General features: G+C 43.1%; 1 protein-coding gene across 2 annotated transcripts; it reads left to right on the top strand.

The window, feature by feature from the left end:
* The first annotated feature begins 6,150 nt into the window (after nt 1–6,150).
* BNIP3 (BCL2 interacting protein 3) lies at nt 6,151–15,820 on the top strand. Of its 2 annotated transcripts, none has more exons than XM_069863188.1 (6): nt 6,151–6,366; nt 9,360–9,543; nt 10,711–10,795; nt 12,831–12,937; nt 13,037–13,186; nt 14,835–15,820. In XM_069863188.1, the coding sequence occupies exons 1-6, from the start codon at nt 6,330–6,332 to the stop codon at nt 14,884–14,886; spliced, it is 615 nt and encodes a 204-aa protein (XP_069719289.1). In that variant the 5' UTR covers nt 6,151–6,329; the 3' UTR covers nt 14,887–15,820. The 2 variants fall into 2 exon arrangements, with proteins under 2 accessions (XP_069719289.1, XP_069719290.1); XM_069863189.1 differs by lacking the exon at nt 6,151–6,366 and adding an exon at nt 8,160–8,193.
* Nucleotides 15,821–16,786: the final 966 nt, after the last annotated feature.

Genomic DNA, 16,786 nt, shown 5'->3' with positions numbered 1-16,786 from the left:
TGTGTAAAGATTGGTATGGTTTTTATATATATATAAATATATATATAAAAATAAGACAAATCAATAGACTATGTGTATCTATTAGATTTCCTCATGTCAACAGCACGGATAAGAATAAACAGCTCAGAAACAAGTATCTGAGAACAGTCTGGTAGTTAATGATGAACACCATTCCAAGAAATCCACGGCATAAAAATATACATACTAGTTTGATTTCCAGAGGCAGCCAGGAAAGTTAATAACTAAGCCATTGTTGGCAATGGAAAAAAAACCCAAACAGGTAGTTGTCAGACTTTAGCAGCTTTTAAGGACCTGCGTTTTGCACAGGTGAGCAAGGTGGAGAGGAGGAGGAGAGGTGGAGAAGATGAAAGCAGCGAGCTTCATCTTGTGTTTCGTGGAGTGGTGTCACCATCTGAAAAGATGGAGGCACATTCTCCCAAATCAGTCCTGAGACTGCTCTCTGGTTGCACCAGATCTTACTGTCTCTGATTTGAAAGGAACTAATCAATACATGATTGTTCTGTTGACATGCAAGTAAACAAAATTAAAGTGAGTTCCAACCTCAAAGAGGAGCGCAGCTTAACAAATCAATAAGCTTTTAAAGATTTCATCCAATACAAATTTACAATTTTCTGTGATCACAGCAGAGTCCTTTTCTGGCAATAACCAAAAATCTATTACCATAAAGATTTATAAGGAAAGAAATGCATTCATCCAATTATTAATGAAAGACCCCAGAGGTAAGCTGTCACAGCTGTACTGTGATATCTACTAGTACAGAAGAAGATTAACTTGACCCAGTTTTATACCTTCCTTAAAGCAGAAAAGGCTTCTGGTAAATCAATTTCCTGAAGGGAAGATCAATCAACAGAAAACAGGACAAAAAGGAAGTGAGCGTGAGAGATGTGTTGTGCGGCAGGGATGTTTCAGTGCTGGGTGGCAGCAGAAGCACAAAGCTGTTTGCAAAGGCTGCCTGGCAGAGCCCCAGCAAGCTGCACTGGCAGTGGACATCTGCCCAACAAACACTGCACCTTCATCTGCCTGCCTTCCAAAGACTTTCAAATTATTCTCATCTTCCTTTCTGAGGACTAGTGATGAAAAAAGGGGCCACCACTTCTCTTTGTCAAGGTCTGAAGCTTATCTGAGTTTGTTCAAGTCCTCCTTGACTTGACCAGATGACCAGATTCTCTTGCATCTTCTCTTTGCCTGCGCCAAGTGAGCTGGGAAGGTTGGTGACCAGATGCAACACACCTCATCAACAGCCTAGAGATCATCAGACAAAGGCATGTCCGTAAATCAGGTCGAAAGATCCAAATGCTCCAGAAACAGGGCTGGGAGCAGGCACAGCACCTGCAGCACCACTCCAAACAGGAGCAAAGGTCCAGAGATAGGCTTCACATGGCCTCACCAGGGCCATGGACAGAGAGTGGCTGGGAGAGGGCACAGGGCATCCATCAGTTTGCCTGATGTCTGTCTCTGGAGAGATTATGCTAAGCTCTTGAGTCCAGACATCACATTTTAGCACTTATATATATTTATTATAACTATCCAAGTAATTACACCTGCCACACCTGTCACTAGACCTAACAACAGTCATTTTTTTTCCCATTAATTTAAGATTACTACAATCAGAGTAGAGTCTAACTCACAGTTTGCGCTATTAATTATTTGTCAAAATCTGATAAGTGTCAACAGAAAAAGTTCCTGAAAATTTAATTTTAACACTTCAGTGGTTAGTGCCCAAAAGATACCTTCCCCTGCAATATTTGATATTTTTTCTCTTAATTATTTTTTTAATTCAAACCATTTGTCTGTCATGCTCAGAGTAACAAATTCTGTAAAATCATAAATGAACACTCAGAGGTTAAACATAACACCTTTTCCCTGGTGTTTCCTGTGATAAGTTTGCAACATTGCAATAACGCAGTTCCTTTTATTTAAAAAATAAAATAAAAAATCATTTGCCCCTCCTATAAGGTGCAGAAAGTGATTTAATTCTGAATTAAACCAAATTTGACACACACCCATGCAGGGGTGCACTCGCAAGAGCCCAGCTGTGCCCCCTAAGTCTATCCAACATGCAGCACCCAGGAGCGTGTCCTGGTGGTCTGGACAGAACTCCTGTCCGGTATTGCTAGAAATACGTATTTTATTATGAATGTACAATGTTCCTACTTCTGAAGAGTTGGCCCACAAGGAGAAGACTTAACACATTCCTGGAATGATGAGCTTGCTCTTCCGTGCTGAAAGCTGCCTGGATTTCCTTTCCAAAGTGAGGTGAGAAAGGAGGATGGCTAGACAGCAGAGAGCAGCAGAGAGCTGCAGGATGAGCCCCAAAACCGAGCCAGTCTCAGCTTTCAGAGCCAGGTCCGTGCCCATCCGTCCCTCCTAGCATATCAGGACGTAATAAATAAATGCATAAACATAAGGATCTCTCTTCTTGACCAGTTATTGAATTAGAAATTGTATTTTGTTCTGCCAAGGACAATTTTTCCCTAAGATCCTTAGTAGAACAAAATTGATTTTTAATCATGCAAATTAAATACAAATTTCTCCGCAGATTTTCTGTGGTCAGGCATAAAAGAAGATAATTTAGGCATTGGCATGCTTGGAAAGGCTCATATATGAGGGGCTGTTTGCATGCCACCCCCTCTCACAGCTCTCTGCCTGCCCACCTGGGAGGAGCACGGCAGTACAGCAGCCCTCCAGGTGTGCCCAGATGTGTGGTTACCTGGACAGGCCTCTGCACCACTACCTGCGGCACAGTGCATGGCCCTGGACCAGCCTGGAGAGCTGCCCTGGGGTTATGCGAAGGAAGAAGTACAGATAATTTCTTAAAGCTATCCATTAGAATCATAGAATCGTTTGGTTGGAGAAGACCTTTGAGATAATTGAGTCCAACCGTACCTGTCCACTGCTAAGCCATATCCCTGAGCACTTCATCTACATGTCTCTTAAATACCTCCAGGGATGGTGATTGAACCACTTCCCTGGGCAGCCTGTTCCAGCACCTGATAACCCTTCTGGTGAAGAATTTTTTCTTGATGCCTAATCTGAACCTCCCCTGGCACAACTTGGCCATTTCCTCTCATCCTGTCACTTGTTACTTGGGTGAGCAGATCAACACTCACCCCGCTACAACCTCCTTTAAGGTGGTTGTAGACAGTGATAAGGTCTCCCCTCAGCCTCCTTTTCTCCAGGCTAAACAGCAACAGTTCCACCAGCTGCCTCTCACAAGACTTGTTCCCTAGCCCCTTCACCAGCTTCTTTGCCCTTCTCTGAACTGAGGTGTGGAAAAATTATGTGCAAAGGATGGACTAAAAGCCGGATAAGTGACCTTGCAAATGTCCTCACGGGCTAAACTGTTACTCCACTTTGTCCATTGGCTGCCCTGAGTACAATTCACAGATTAATAAAATCCTGACCTTGTCTTTCTGGAAAGGTTGTAGTCTAATACCTTTTGCTATTATAGTGACTCACTGAAAATTTACCAGAGGATCTATTTTACATGAGCTTTGTGATTGCCTACTGCAGAAAGGCACGAAAGAAAACAACTTCAGCTTAGAGAAAGTGCCTGCATCCTTTAATGAAGTAAATGATATTTTACCCATCCTCTAGCTACATAAAATAAAATTCTATGTATTTGTCTTTATAAGACACCTGCTTTAGCAGGGGGGTTGTACTGGGTGATCTCCAGAGATCCCTTCCAACCCCCACCATTCTGTGATAAATTCACAGCAGTAAATCAGTACCTGCTTTCAAAGGGCAACACTAGTTTTTTCTAACTGGTTTCCTATTTGGAGAGCCTGCCAGCTCGGATGGCATTACAAAAAATGAGATGGCATTACAAAAAATGAGATGGCATTACAAAAAAAAAGAGAAGGAATTAATTATCAGCTATTTCAAGGCCCTGTTTGAGACCTGTCGGAGACAGGATTTGAGGCCAGCACTTCTGGTTTTGCAGTTGTATATGTTTTCCCTTGAAATCCAAGCACAGGTTTCTGTTGCTTTGCACGGTTTGTGTAAGAAGCACCATATTTCATCACCAAATGCTGCTGCAGGACACGGATGAGTGTGGCGTGTAGAGGTTGTGTACTGTGCTGAGTGTACATGGAACAGGGAAATGAGGAATTCTCTGAGGAAGCTACTCTTGTTCTTCACCACTGCTGCTGGCTGTGGTTGGAGGCCAGCACAGGACCTCCCCCATCGCTCCTGAAGGTTTAGGGCATCCTCTGATCTCACCATGAGAGACTGTGAGAGAATGTGAGGGACACTGGAAGACCATTGGGGATTGTGAGGGATGGGGAGGAAGGGCGAGGGACCATGAGGTTCCCCTCATTACAAGAAAGACTTTGAAGTCCTGAAGCGTGTCCAGAGAAGAGCAACGAAGCTAGTGAAGGGGCTGGGGAACAAGTGTTACAAGGAGCAGCTGAGGGAAGTGGGGCCACTTAGTCTAGAGAAGAGGAGGCTGAGGGGAGACCTTATCACTGTCTACAACTCCCTGAAAGGAGGCTGTAGAGAGGTGGGTGTTGGTCTTTTCTCCCAAGTGACAGGTGATGGGATCAGAGGGAATATAATCATAGAATCATAGAATAACCAGGTTGGAAGAGACCCACTAGATCATCAAGTCCAACCATTCCTATCAAACACTAAACCATGCCCCTTAGCACCTCGTCCATCCGTGCCTTAAACACCTCCGGGGAAGGGGACTCAACCCCCTCCCTGGGCAGCCTCTTCCAGTGCCCAATGACCCTTTCTGTGAAGAATTTTTTCCTAATGTCCAGCCTAAATCTCCCCTGGCGGAGCTTGAGGCCATTCCCTCTTGTCCTGTCTCCTGTCACTTGGGAGAAGAGGCCATCACCCTCCTCTCCACAACCTCCTTTCAGGTAGTTGTAGAGAGCAATGAGGTCTCCCCTCAGCCTCCTCTTCTCCAGGCTAAACAACCCCAGCTCTCTCAGTCGCTCCTCATAAGACTTGTTCTTCAGCCCCTTCACCAGCTTTGTTGCTCTTCCCTGGACTCGCTCCAGAGCCTCAACATCCTTCTTGTGGTGAGGGGCCCAGAATTGAACACAGGATTCCAGATGCGGTCTCACCAGTGCCAAGTACAGAGGGAGAAATAACCTCCCTGGACCTGCTGGTCAAGACAATCTCAAGTTGTGCCAGGAGAGGTTCATATTGGACCTTAGGAAAAATTTCTTCACCGAAAGGGTTGTTGGGCACTGGAAGCGCTGCCCATGGAAGTGACCGAGTCCCCATCCCCAGAGATGTTTAAAAGATGTGGAGATGAAGTGCTTAGGTATGTGATTTAGTAGCAAACAGGTACTGGTGGGCTTGAGGATCTCAAAGGTCTTTTCTAACCTAGGGATTCTATGAGGGATTGTGAGGGTCTGTGATTGACTATGAGGGCAGCCCGGAAGGCCAACGGTATCCTGAGCTGCATCAAAAGCAGCGTGGCCAGCAGGGTGAGGGAAGGGATTCTACCCCACTGTTCTTCTCTTGTAAGACCTCACGTGGACTATTGTGTCCAGTTCTGGAATCCTCAACACCAGAAGGAGATGGAGCTGTTGGAACAGGTCCAGAGGAGGGTGCAAAGACAATCTAAGGGCTGGAGCACCTCCCATACGAGAACAGGCTGAGAGAGTTGGTGTTGTTCAGCCTGGAGAAGAGAAGGCTTCAGGGAGACCTTATAGTGACCTTCAAGTACCTGAAGGGGCTACAAGAAGCTGGGGAGGGACTGTTCACAAAGGCTTGTAGCGATAGGACTAGGGGAAACGAGTATAACCTGGAGAAGGGCAGATTTAGACTAGACATAATGAGGAATTTCTTCACCATGAGGGTGCTGAGGCCCTGGCCCAGGCCGCCCAGGGAAGCTGTGGCTGCCCCATCCCTGGAGGTGTTCAAGACCAGGCTGGATGGGCCTTGGGCAGCCTGAGGTGTCCCTGCCCACGGCAGGGGGGTTGGAACTGGATGATGTTTAAGGTCCCCTCCAACCCAAACCATTCTATGAGTCTATGACTAAGGCTGCCATGGGGCTCAGGGGCCCTGAGGGCGCCCGCCCCGCTCCGCCCCCGCCAATGCGCGCGCGGCTCCCGATGACGTCACTGCGGGGTGGGCACGCGGCGCCGCTGGCGGTTGGCGCTTCAGAGCGTGCCCCGCCGCGACCGCATCGCGCCCCCCCCCCAACAGCTCCAACGTCTCGCTCCGCCGCCGCCTACCTCGGCCACCCGCTCGTTGCCCCGTCGCGTGTAGCTCCGGCGCTGGGGGACGCATCACCGCCGTCCCCCGTCGTGTCGTTCCGCCGCGGGCGCAGAGGCAGCGGAGGTCGCGCCATGTCGCGGCCCAGCCCGCAGGAGGAGAACTTGCAGGGTAAGGGCCTGTCCGGCCGCCCTCCCTCGGTCCCCGGCGCGCCTGCCCCGACGGGAGTTCGGCGCCGGGTTTCCCCTCGCGGCCCGATCTCGGCTCGCGTTTGCCTGCCCGTGAGGGGACGAGGGCCCGCGTTCTGCTGCCTCCACGTAACCCGCTGGGCCGCCTCCAGAGCTTCCTGGGGACGCGGGGAAACGAATTAGAAGGCTGGGGGAGACCTTATTGCTCTCTACAACTCCCTGAAAGGAGGTTGTGGAGAGGAGGGAGCTGGGCTTTTCTCCCAAGTGACGGGGGACAGGACAAGAGGGAATGGCCTCAAGCTCCAACAGGGGAGGTTCAGGCTGGACATTAGGGAAAAAATATTCACGGAAAGGGTCATTGGGCACTGGAAGAGGCTGCCCAGGGAGGGGGTTGAGTCCCCTTCCCTGGAGGTGTTTGAAAGACGGGTAGACGAGGTGCTGATTAGTGATTGATAGGAATGGTTGGACTTGATGATCTAGTGGGTCTTGTCCAACCTAGTGATACTGTGTGATTCTGTGTGTGAACACTGCAGTGGGAAAACGGGTTACGTTTTCAAAGCCCGGGTGTCTCGGTTGTGTAGATGAGAACCGGGTTGTTGTACTCCGCTGCGTACGAGGAACCGTTGGATTTAAGGCAGGTCATTATGAGATTTATGTGCTGTAGTAAATATCAGCCCTTCCTCGTTTAAGGGGACTGTCTGTAGGCAGGTTGGGCAATGCCTTTGAGGAGGGATCAGGGTCAGCTGTGTGTATCGTGTGTTTAGCAAAAGTTGGAAACGAATTTACCTTAGAAGTGAACGACCTGTGTGCAGATGGTTTGTTTCTGGCAATATATAACTTGTTTGTTCCCAGTGGAACACCATATATTAAAAAAACGCTCAGATTTCCAGAGCTAGCCAAGTAGCTTTTTAAATGGAGATCTGTACTCCCACAACACATATCCTGGCCTGGAACATCATATGAGATAATTTTCTTCAAAATCCTTCCTCACAGCTCAGTCTGTTTGGTTTGAATTGCCACATTATATGTGCTGTTATCTGTTTGTATTTCTAACATCATGAAGATACAGGATATATTATCTTTAAGTGATCCCTGGAGGTATTTAAAAGACGGGTATACAAGATGCTTATGGACATGGTTTAGTGGCAGATAGGAATGATTGGTCTTGGTGATCTAAGAGGTCTTTTCCAACCTAGTGATTCTATGATAATGTAACAACTTCACTCTTAGCTAAAAAAAAAAAAGGAAATGTGTTAAACACATGTGCCTTGACCCTTCTGTTATAATTTTAAATCTTCATGTTTTGTCATGCTGGGTACAGCACAATGAACATAAGATTTTGGTGGGTAGCATTAGTTTGCTCTGTGTTTGCTTTGTGGTGCTGATGATTGTTGAAATGTGAGTGTACCTCAAGAAGTACGCATCTTTGCATTAGAAAATAACTCATGGCGGTGTATACGGATCGTTGTAAACACACAGCATGGAGTTGTTTTGGTTTTGTAAGCAGAGGAGCGGAAGCTGAGGTGGGTTGTGGCGAAGAGCTCCCTGATACTCTCAGTGAGCCAGAGCTCCACCTGGTTGTTATCTTAATTTAAACCTCAGTGTTCGTGATTGTTCTTCAGTAACCACTTGGGCTTTCATAAATCTGAGGGGCAAGGAGTAGGGAAAAGTTTGTATGGATATGAACACATAGCCAGACACGTACCACACACAGTCACATGGAGGTGAAAACGCCCACAAACCAATCAAAACAACAGAACAGTTGTGCAGTACAGGAGGCTCTTCTGAGAAATGTTTCTGCAAAAACTTTGTAACTCAGTATGTTTCTATTCAAATGATTTTTTGTAGTCATCTGGCTTTTCAGAAGAGAGATACTAATGTTATTAATGAAGATAAAGCAGTTTGGCATCTTGCTGTTCTCAGTTGATTTATGAACCTTCCATCTCTTCACAATTGGAATATTTTTCTTCATTTGGTGTTTATATTTCACACTGGATTTCTGCATTTGCTTCTCCCCTTCTGTGTACCTTTAAAACTGCTCCTTTTATCCCTTCTGCTCTTCTCCTGAACGTGGCTTACTTCCTAAGCTCTGCCCAAGCCTCTATTCCTCTAGCACTGGAATGGTTCAAATACTGCTGTCTGCGTCTTTCCCTTTCCTTGCTTATGCTATGAACATCTTTTTGGCTGTTTTTGCCAGAGCCTGGGGAGTTTCACCTGTGCTTTTTCTCCTGCCCTTAGTGTTATATTTCCTGTGAACTGTTCTAGGAAATCCACAATGCTTCTCTCTTGTTGTACTGTTGTTTAGCACATAAACAGATTACACGGGTAAATTCCACTGACACTTATGTTCATATATTATCTGTTCCTTGAGCTGGTGACAGATATGGGGCCTTTGTACATTGGTTTCTGTTAGCCCAGAGGAGAGTTGTTTTTCAGCCCACTCTTAAAAAAAAAACAAAGCAACATGTGACTGTCAGTGTTAAATATACTGCCAGTAGCAAACACATGATCCAGTCATTGCCACATATCCTCTGTTGCTTAACAGTAACACCTAAAAATGCTTACTGAAAAAAGGCTAAACAAAACACAGTTATTGCATTCGTGAGTCTAAAATACTTTCAATAACGTAATAAAACTTCGTCTGAGAAAGCCCTTGAATTTATTTTATTTGGCTACCACTATTTTGAACAATAGGAATTAAGCTTATCCTGAAATAAAAGTTCTTCAGCTGCAGAAAGAGACATGATGTACCGACTGGCTTCTTTGTGGATCTGTGAGACTTTCCAGCTTGCTAACAAAAGCACCCCCCACACTTTGGCATTACATCGTGTTTATTAGCCGAGCTGTCACTGCTAGTACTTTTGCATGTTGTACTGTAACGTCACTCTGGGGAGGATCAACAGTGTCATATTTTACATGCCTTTTGTGCAAGTCCACCTGGTTTATTCTGGTTTTGTTTTCAATTATGCCAAGCAGGTTCCTGGGTGGAACTCCACTTCAGCAGTAATGGAAATGGCAGTGGAAGCACCGTCACACCGATGAGCCAAGAGCAAGTACCAGCTTCTATTTCCATTCACAATGGTGACATGGAGAAAATACTCCTTGATGCTCAACATGAATCTGGTAGAAGCAGTTCAAGAGAAAGTTCACATTGTGACAGGTAAAGAAAATGCTGTATTGTAAGCAAAGTAAAGGTCGCTACTACACAAAGCCATTTTTATGCACAAGAGGCAAAGACAAATACCGAAAAGCTTCCATATGTGTATGTATTTATACATAGGCATGTGCATATATACACACGTGCAGAGAGGAAGTGATATGAAAATTTCCTGTTTAAAAGGGTGATATTTAAATACCGGAGTAATGCTTGCATAGAAGCATGTCCTGAAACCAGAAAGAAGTTACAGGGGAGAGGACTTTGCTTCTCTCGTGAAGATGCCAGTGTGGGGTTTTGATGAATCCTCGTACAGAAATCCAGCAGCTGCAGCTGAACTTGCTACAGATCTGCCGCTTGTGTACAGGCAGCAGCATTGCTTTAGTAAATAAAATATTGCAGAGCAGTCTCACTGTCATTCTAAAGGACCAGTTGTTGTGGTAGCGGCATCAGTGCCCATCTAAAAGCCCATAGAGCTCCTGACACTGCTGCCTGGAACAGGAATGACAGAGAAAGGTAATAAAAGGCAACTTGTGTTTTATAATGACATATATGTTAATAGTTCTTGGGTAATTGCTAAAGAATTGTCCCATATGTAGTTTACAAAACATAACAGATTTCTAGGAGTATAACACAACAAAACAACTTGCATCCGATTGAAATTGTCAGTCAGTGTTATTAAGTCACTTAATTTATTTTCATTTAACTGATTTTCATGGCTGTGAAGTCTGCAGCCTAAAGTTTGTTGTGTTTTGGTTTTGTGGTTTTTTTTAAAAAAACAAGGAACTATGGGACTGAGAATAGACAATTGGATGCAGAAGTTCCTAGCCTCATCTGGGTGGTTTGAATTCAAACCAACCGCACTTTGATTCATCATTTGCTCCCTGTTGTTTAGTAAGTAACATGGCACAAATTGTACGGTCTCACTGCTGGAAAACAGTTCTATGCAGCAAGCTTCTTGGCAGACTGCTAGAAAATCAAAGATTAATTGAATGTGATGGCTGGATTATGTCATCCATGGACAGATAAATCTCTTAAGTTATGGTTAGGGCACTATAGCTTTTTGGGAGTACTATGCATAAGCTTCTTTGACTAGTTTTTAATGTGTACCATTAACAATGTCATAAAAAATTGAATGAATTCTTTCTTACTTGCACTTCTCTCTTTATCAAGCCCTCCTCGTTCCCAGACACCTCTGGACAGTCACAGAGCTTTGGAAGTAGAGAGTCACAGCAGTGGAGAAAAGAATAGCTTTCAGGTAAAAATCTTATCTTGCTTTGGGAGCAAGAATTTCTTACTCCTGTTGTTTGAAAACCGGCAGTAGGAAATAAGCTGCTAATGTAAAGACTTAAATAACTTAGAATAATCTTTGCAGAATCAGGCTTTGTAGTTTTTTTTCTGACTCACATGGATGTTTGTTTTTTTTTTACCTGTAGCCTGAGATTTTTCTAAAGTATTTAAGCGCCCTGATCTCTTGTCTTTTAAAATGGCTGGGTTCTTAAATGCCTCTTTCCAGACACGAGTTGAAAAGGCTACCTTCAGATCCTACAAGTAGCTTTTAGGATAGGATAAAAGAAAGAGGAAGGATAGTACAGAAGATAACCGCTAGTCTAGACTTCGAGAGCGCTGCAGTCAGAACCTTACTAAGCTCCCAGCTTCTGGTGATCCCAAGAACACATGTTCTCTGTGTGCATTATGAATTTAAAAAGTTAATTTGACAGCAGCAAGAATTTCTAGAGTCACTTAGATGTGACAACCAATAGCATACATTTTCAAAGGACCGCCATAGCTTTACAATTCTAATTAATTTAAACTAGTCCTTAATTTTTCTACATGCTGCTTTGAAAAACTCCCTGTTTTCTCTAAATCAATTTTGTACATTTGTTCACATTCAAGATTATATTTCACTCAAAGCCTCTGCATGAAAAGAAATAACAATGTATGATAAACTTGCAAAAGTTACCAGCACTCAGTTACTCGTGCTCCAGTGTGCAATGTTATTTCTGTAATTCTAGCAAGAACTTGGGACTCTTGAATTTTACTTTACAAAAAAAGAAAAAGTGATTTCTTCCATCCTCTCCCTTTTTCAGTTGCCATTGTTTGTCATCTGTAGCTGAGTGTGTGCTGGTTGTTATCATCTCAGGGTCTCCTTGATTTCCTTGGCTGTCTGTATTAGTTCAAGGGTTATCTTCTTCTACCCAGTGTTAAAACAAAATCTGTGTGTTTGCTGTTCGTACAGTATTTAACCTTGCGGGACTTCAGCTTCTTCCTATTTCTAAGCTGAATAGCTTATTAATAATACATACATTTCATCTCCTCTCAAAATTACATGGAAGCGTGTGGTCCCATTTCCTCTTCCTTAATGTGAAACTCTCCCTGTCATCTCTACAACTGCTACAGGAATCTAGCTGAATGAATTACCACCCTTAGGTTAGCTACATGTGTTAGTGGAAATGTTTCATACGGTTAATGATTATTATTTGGACTTTGAGAACAAATAGTGAAAAGTTAGAAACTATAAGAATTCAAGTTGCTGAACAGTTTTATTTCCATTCCTAAGTGCGTATGTATGCATATATAGCTATTTTAGTACTGTGACCAGATACTATTTTTATCACAGGACCTTGGCTCCATTTAGTGGACATGTATTAAGCAAGAAACTATTCTTATTCAGCATTTATGCTGTAATTTGCTTGGAAAAAAACACACCACTGTTTGCTTTGGGGATTCTTTCCTGCACAGATGTGTGCAGGTGGACGTGGGCTCAGTTCACCTGTGTTCCTGGTGCTGGCCAAAAGCCAGGTAGTTTTATGAGACTGGAATTAGTTTCTCTTGGTGCGTATTGGCTCGACCAAGGATCTTCAGATAAGTATGGCATCCAGCCAGTTTTGAATGCAGGCAAACAGTTTCTTCTGCCAAATGTCAGGCAGATGTGTGAAATGGAGATACTTTTAGATCCTGTACGTAGGGATTAAGTGCAGGGCTCTGGCCTTTTATTTCCAGGGTAGTCTTTACACAAGCAAATATGGGATATGGATATAGGATAAAGTCTCTTCTTCCATTCACATCCTGCTGTGAGGACTGACCTCTCTCCTCCTGCTATTTAGATCCTAGATAAAAGTACTTCTTTTGAAGTGATATGCAGAGTCCACAGTGTGAAGAGATGGGAGAAGTGGGTGTCAGAGTTAGTCTAGCGTGTGGTCATAGATGCGGAATAGGAGCTTTGTTTTGTAGTACTGACTTCCTGCCTCTCACAGTCCTGAGTACTGTTTGATTATGAGTCTTTATTTTAGTCTGAAGAAGACTTTCTGGAAAGGAGGAGAGAAGTAGAAAGGCTCCTGAAGAAGAATGCAGATTGGATATGGGATTGGTCCAGCAGGCCAGAGAACATCCCACCTAAGTGAGTGCTGTCGGTGTTTTAGGATGAATTCAGATGCAGCTTTTACTTCCAAATACGTATATGTTAATGCTGTGATTGTGTTTTCTTCCTCAAAACTAGGGAATTCCTTTTTAAACATCCCAGGCGTACAGCTACTCTCAGCATGAGAAATACCAGTGTAATGAAGAAAGGGGGGATATTCTCAGCAGAGTTTTTGAAGGTTTTTCTTCCATCTCTGCTTCTTTCTCATCTGCTTGCCATCGGACTAGGGTAAGTTTCCCTTTTTTTTTTGATAGAAATAAAGTAGATTTTTTTACCTACTTTCTCTGAGGCCTAGTTTTGACGCCAAATTCTCTCTGTCTAAAAGATGAGTAATACACTTTTCTGCATAGAAGGGGGACAGATATTCATTCAGGAAGTGCTCTCTACTTTTCTGCTGGTGGTATCACTGAAGTTTTCCTTGTCTGCTTTTCTCAGTAGTTGAGAATTTTTCCAAAATACACAATATTTGGCATAGTGTTGGTATCGGAGAGATGTGACTTTTTATATCTTATAAAAGATATTAAATAATATATCTTAAAATTCCAGTCGCACCTGGGATGGACAAGGAACACCAAACAAAACATGAATTGGTTTTCTTTAGGTGATTTAGGGATTAGGTGGTCCTACTTTAAAAACAGCTACAGGACACAGACTAAAGGGAAGCATTTAAATGCCTTTTAGTCAGGATCAGTTTGCCTGTGCCTAAACATGCCTGATTGCTTGATACCAGCAAAGAATGCTGGGAATCCAGGCATGTCTGGCTGCTCTCCCATCAGAGTGTGCCGTACTACATGGAAGGCCTTGGGGAAAAAGTCGTAAGTTCTAGGGTGACACCTGTTTTCCAAGGAACCTTCCATTATCTCCCATCCTGCTCTTTCTGCACTTAGTCCTTTGCATAAATCTTGAAGGCTGTGAAAGTTAAAAGTGAGAGAATGTAAGAGATTGAAGAGGAGGGGAAGAGCAGGACTCTGCAGCTACAGAAGTTGGAAGGAGGGACATCCCAAATCATCTGTGGTCCCTGCAGCATGCATAAATTTGGATGGATGAAGGCACACATTATTTCCCTGTACAAAATCAAGATCTCGGCCCCATAATACTGTAAAAGTAATATGAAACCAGTTTAACTCCTTCCAAAATTGAGTCGCTGCACAAGATAGAGTGAAAACATAATGCAGTTTTCCTTTCAAAATAAATACAAGTTCGGTGATGCAGGTGCTTACTATCTTCCTGATCGTTTCCACCACTGCTGTAAATTTTCATCATTCAAGTTCTGTAAAAAGTGAGCAACAGTCATCTCTTCAAAAGGCGTCTAATGTAAAATCACTAAAATGGTTACGCTTCAAAATAATAATTTCTTTAAGCTGAGAGAAGTAAATGAACAGAAGACACGAGATAGGGCATCTGTGAAAGCATCCTGAGCTGGGAAATGGTGACCAGAGGAACAGTAGTAAGTGCGAGACTGTGACAGTAAAGTGAGAGGTTTACAAATTTCAGATGTATTTAAGAAGTAGAAAAAAAAAAAAAAAGATAACAAAAGGAAAAAAAGTAATCAAACATCTGACTTAGAGACCTGGAGCGGCATGCTCTTGTTAACCGCATACTTATCTTGCATTCCTGAAAATGAATGCATAGAATTATTCAGTCTTAGAACTCAGGGAGTGTTATTAGACAAGGGTATGCACAAAATCACCAGCAACTGAAAACTGAATTTCATAGGAGTCACTTGATTTGCCTTCTTAATTCTAGCTGGTGCTTCTGCTCCTGCTGCAAATTACATAACTACTAATCTGATGAGAAAAAAGGTGTTCCTTATGTGCTGTACGTTCTTTTGGAAATGAAATACAACACTTGCTGACCGTACGCTCTTGATCCTTAGGATTTACATTGGAAGACGCCTTACGACCACAGCTTCAAGCAGTACGTTTTAAAGGCACCTGAAATGTAGTTTCAAAGTGAAGAAAGTGCTCATCTGGGAAAACAGGAGGTGAACAGCAAGAATGTCTAAGCCAGCAATGACTGAGCCTGATCAGAGTGTACTTGTTCTGTAAATGCTGTGCTCCCAGTTTAGTAAGAATGGGAAAAGAGACACTAAAGCTAATGTATCATATGTAGTCTTTGGATGAGTTCATAGAGCATGTTTCAGATGCGTTAACATCTGTGGTACTGCTTTGTAGTGAAGTATCTTGCAAAATTAAAAGAATTTGATGTTTAAAGACAATCCTAGCTTTAATATAGCAGTTGTGATTCAGCTAGGTACTCATCTAAACTGCTGCTTCTTTGTACTTCATAGATGTGAATATTCGTCACTGCTACTGTAGTCATGGCAATGAGGGAATAGCCCAAAACAATGTGTGGCCTTATGTATCATACCCGGGAATTCAGAGGAGCTCACACCTCACTCGAGGCAGCTTCTTCCTCACTCAGATTTTGCCTAGCTCTCTTTTGCTTTTGTGTGAGATGGGCTGAGAGACGCAGTCAGCTGGGGGAAATGGGCATAGGAGTAAAACTTCCATCAGTTTTTAGTAGTTCAGAATGTGATGCACAACAGCCTGTATTAAAATTTGGACTTCAGTGCCTAATAAATAGCTTCTTTTGCAAAGACATTTATTTAACTCTCCAGTCATTAGTTCCTTCTCTTGTATCTACTTGCAGACTATTGCTTCTCAGTCTTTTTAATCTGTAAAATAATAAATTTGCATCTTATTTGCCTCATTCTTGTATAGATTTAAAAAAGGGTTGCTTGCTTATTTGTTTTTACTAATGGAATGCCTTCTCATTCAGTGATTTTACTTTATTTAATGAGAAAGAAATGAATGTTTGCCAAAATGTTTTATATATTTAAATAAAAAGGTTCCTTGTGGAGTCAAGAGTTCTCACTCCTTTTTTGCTACTCATTGTTGAAAGTGCCTGACAAGGCTTTTCATCTTCAAACAAGAGTTCACATTGCTCACTTGCGTGACTGACAAGTAAGAAAGACTTTTCTACAGAAAAGAACTTCAGTGCTTATTCTCAAACTTGAATGTGGCTAAGCTGGCAGTAGCTGGCACACAGTAAACAAACGCGCTGAACTTGCACATACGTATTTTACTTTGTCTAGTCATCATTTAAATTTGCATTCTACTTTCTTTTTGTCCTTAGTTAGCAGTGCTGACTCTTTTTCTGTGTATTACATGGAAGCTGTAAGCCTGGGGTTAGTGGGCGCCGTGTAATACTGCATGGAGCCCATGTCCTGCTGCCATGCGGCATCGCCACCTCTGTGAGCTGAGAGGCCTCCAGGCAGGGCTTTCATTTTCCATGGGAGTAGATCACTTGTTCTCACTTGTATGAATTTAATCACACACCTCTTATAGGAGGAGAGGGGCACATTTGGGTTTTGTACTATCTGAGTATATGTGCAATAAAAAGTGCATTTAAAGAAAGTGGATTTCTAAATATTTCCTGTAAATGAAATCAGTTTTTCTTTAGTCTGACTGCAGTAGGAGTTGAACCTCAGTGTTGCACTAGTGCACTAATAAAAACAATGGTATCAGAATTACAATTACAGCAACTGCTTCTCCCCCTTTGACAAAGCAAGACTTTTAACACTGTTGCATCCAAATCTAAGTAAGAGATCCCTTATAAATACTGCTAACCCCAAACAACTGACCCAACACCTCCCAGCCAACGTTCCTTCAAGTGCAGCAGGTAAAGCAGGGCACATGCACATTCACAGTTTATTTATAGAATCAGAGAATGCTGTGGGTTGGAAGGGAATTTTACAAGTCATCCCGTCCAATCCCTCTGCAGGAACATCTTTAACCAGATCAGGTTGCTCAGAGCCCCATCCAA

This window comes from Phaenicophaeus curvirostris, chromosome 9, assembly GCF_032191515.1.
Source record: "Phaenicophaeus curvirostris isolate KB17595 chromosome 9, BPBGC_Pcur_1.0, whole genome shotgun sequence".
Lineage (NCBI taxonomy): Eukaryota > Metazoa > Chordata > Aves > Cuculiformes > Cuculidae > Phaenicophaeus > Phaenicophaeus curvirostris.
This window is presented reverse-complemented; position numbering and strand designations above follow the sequence as displayed.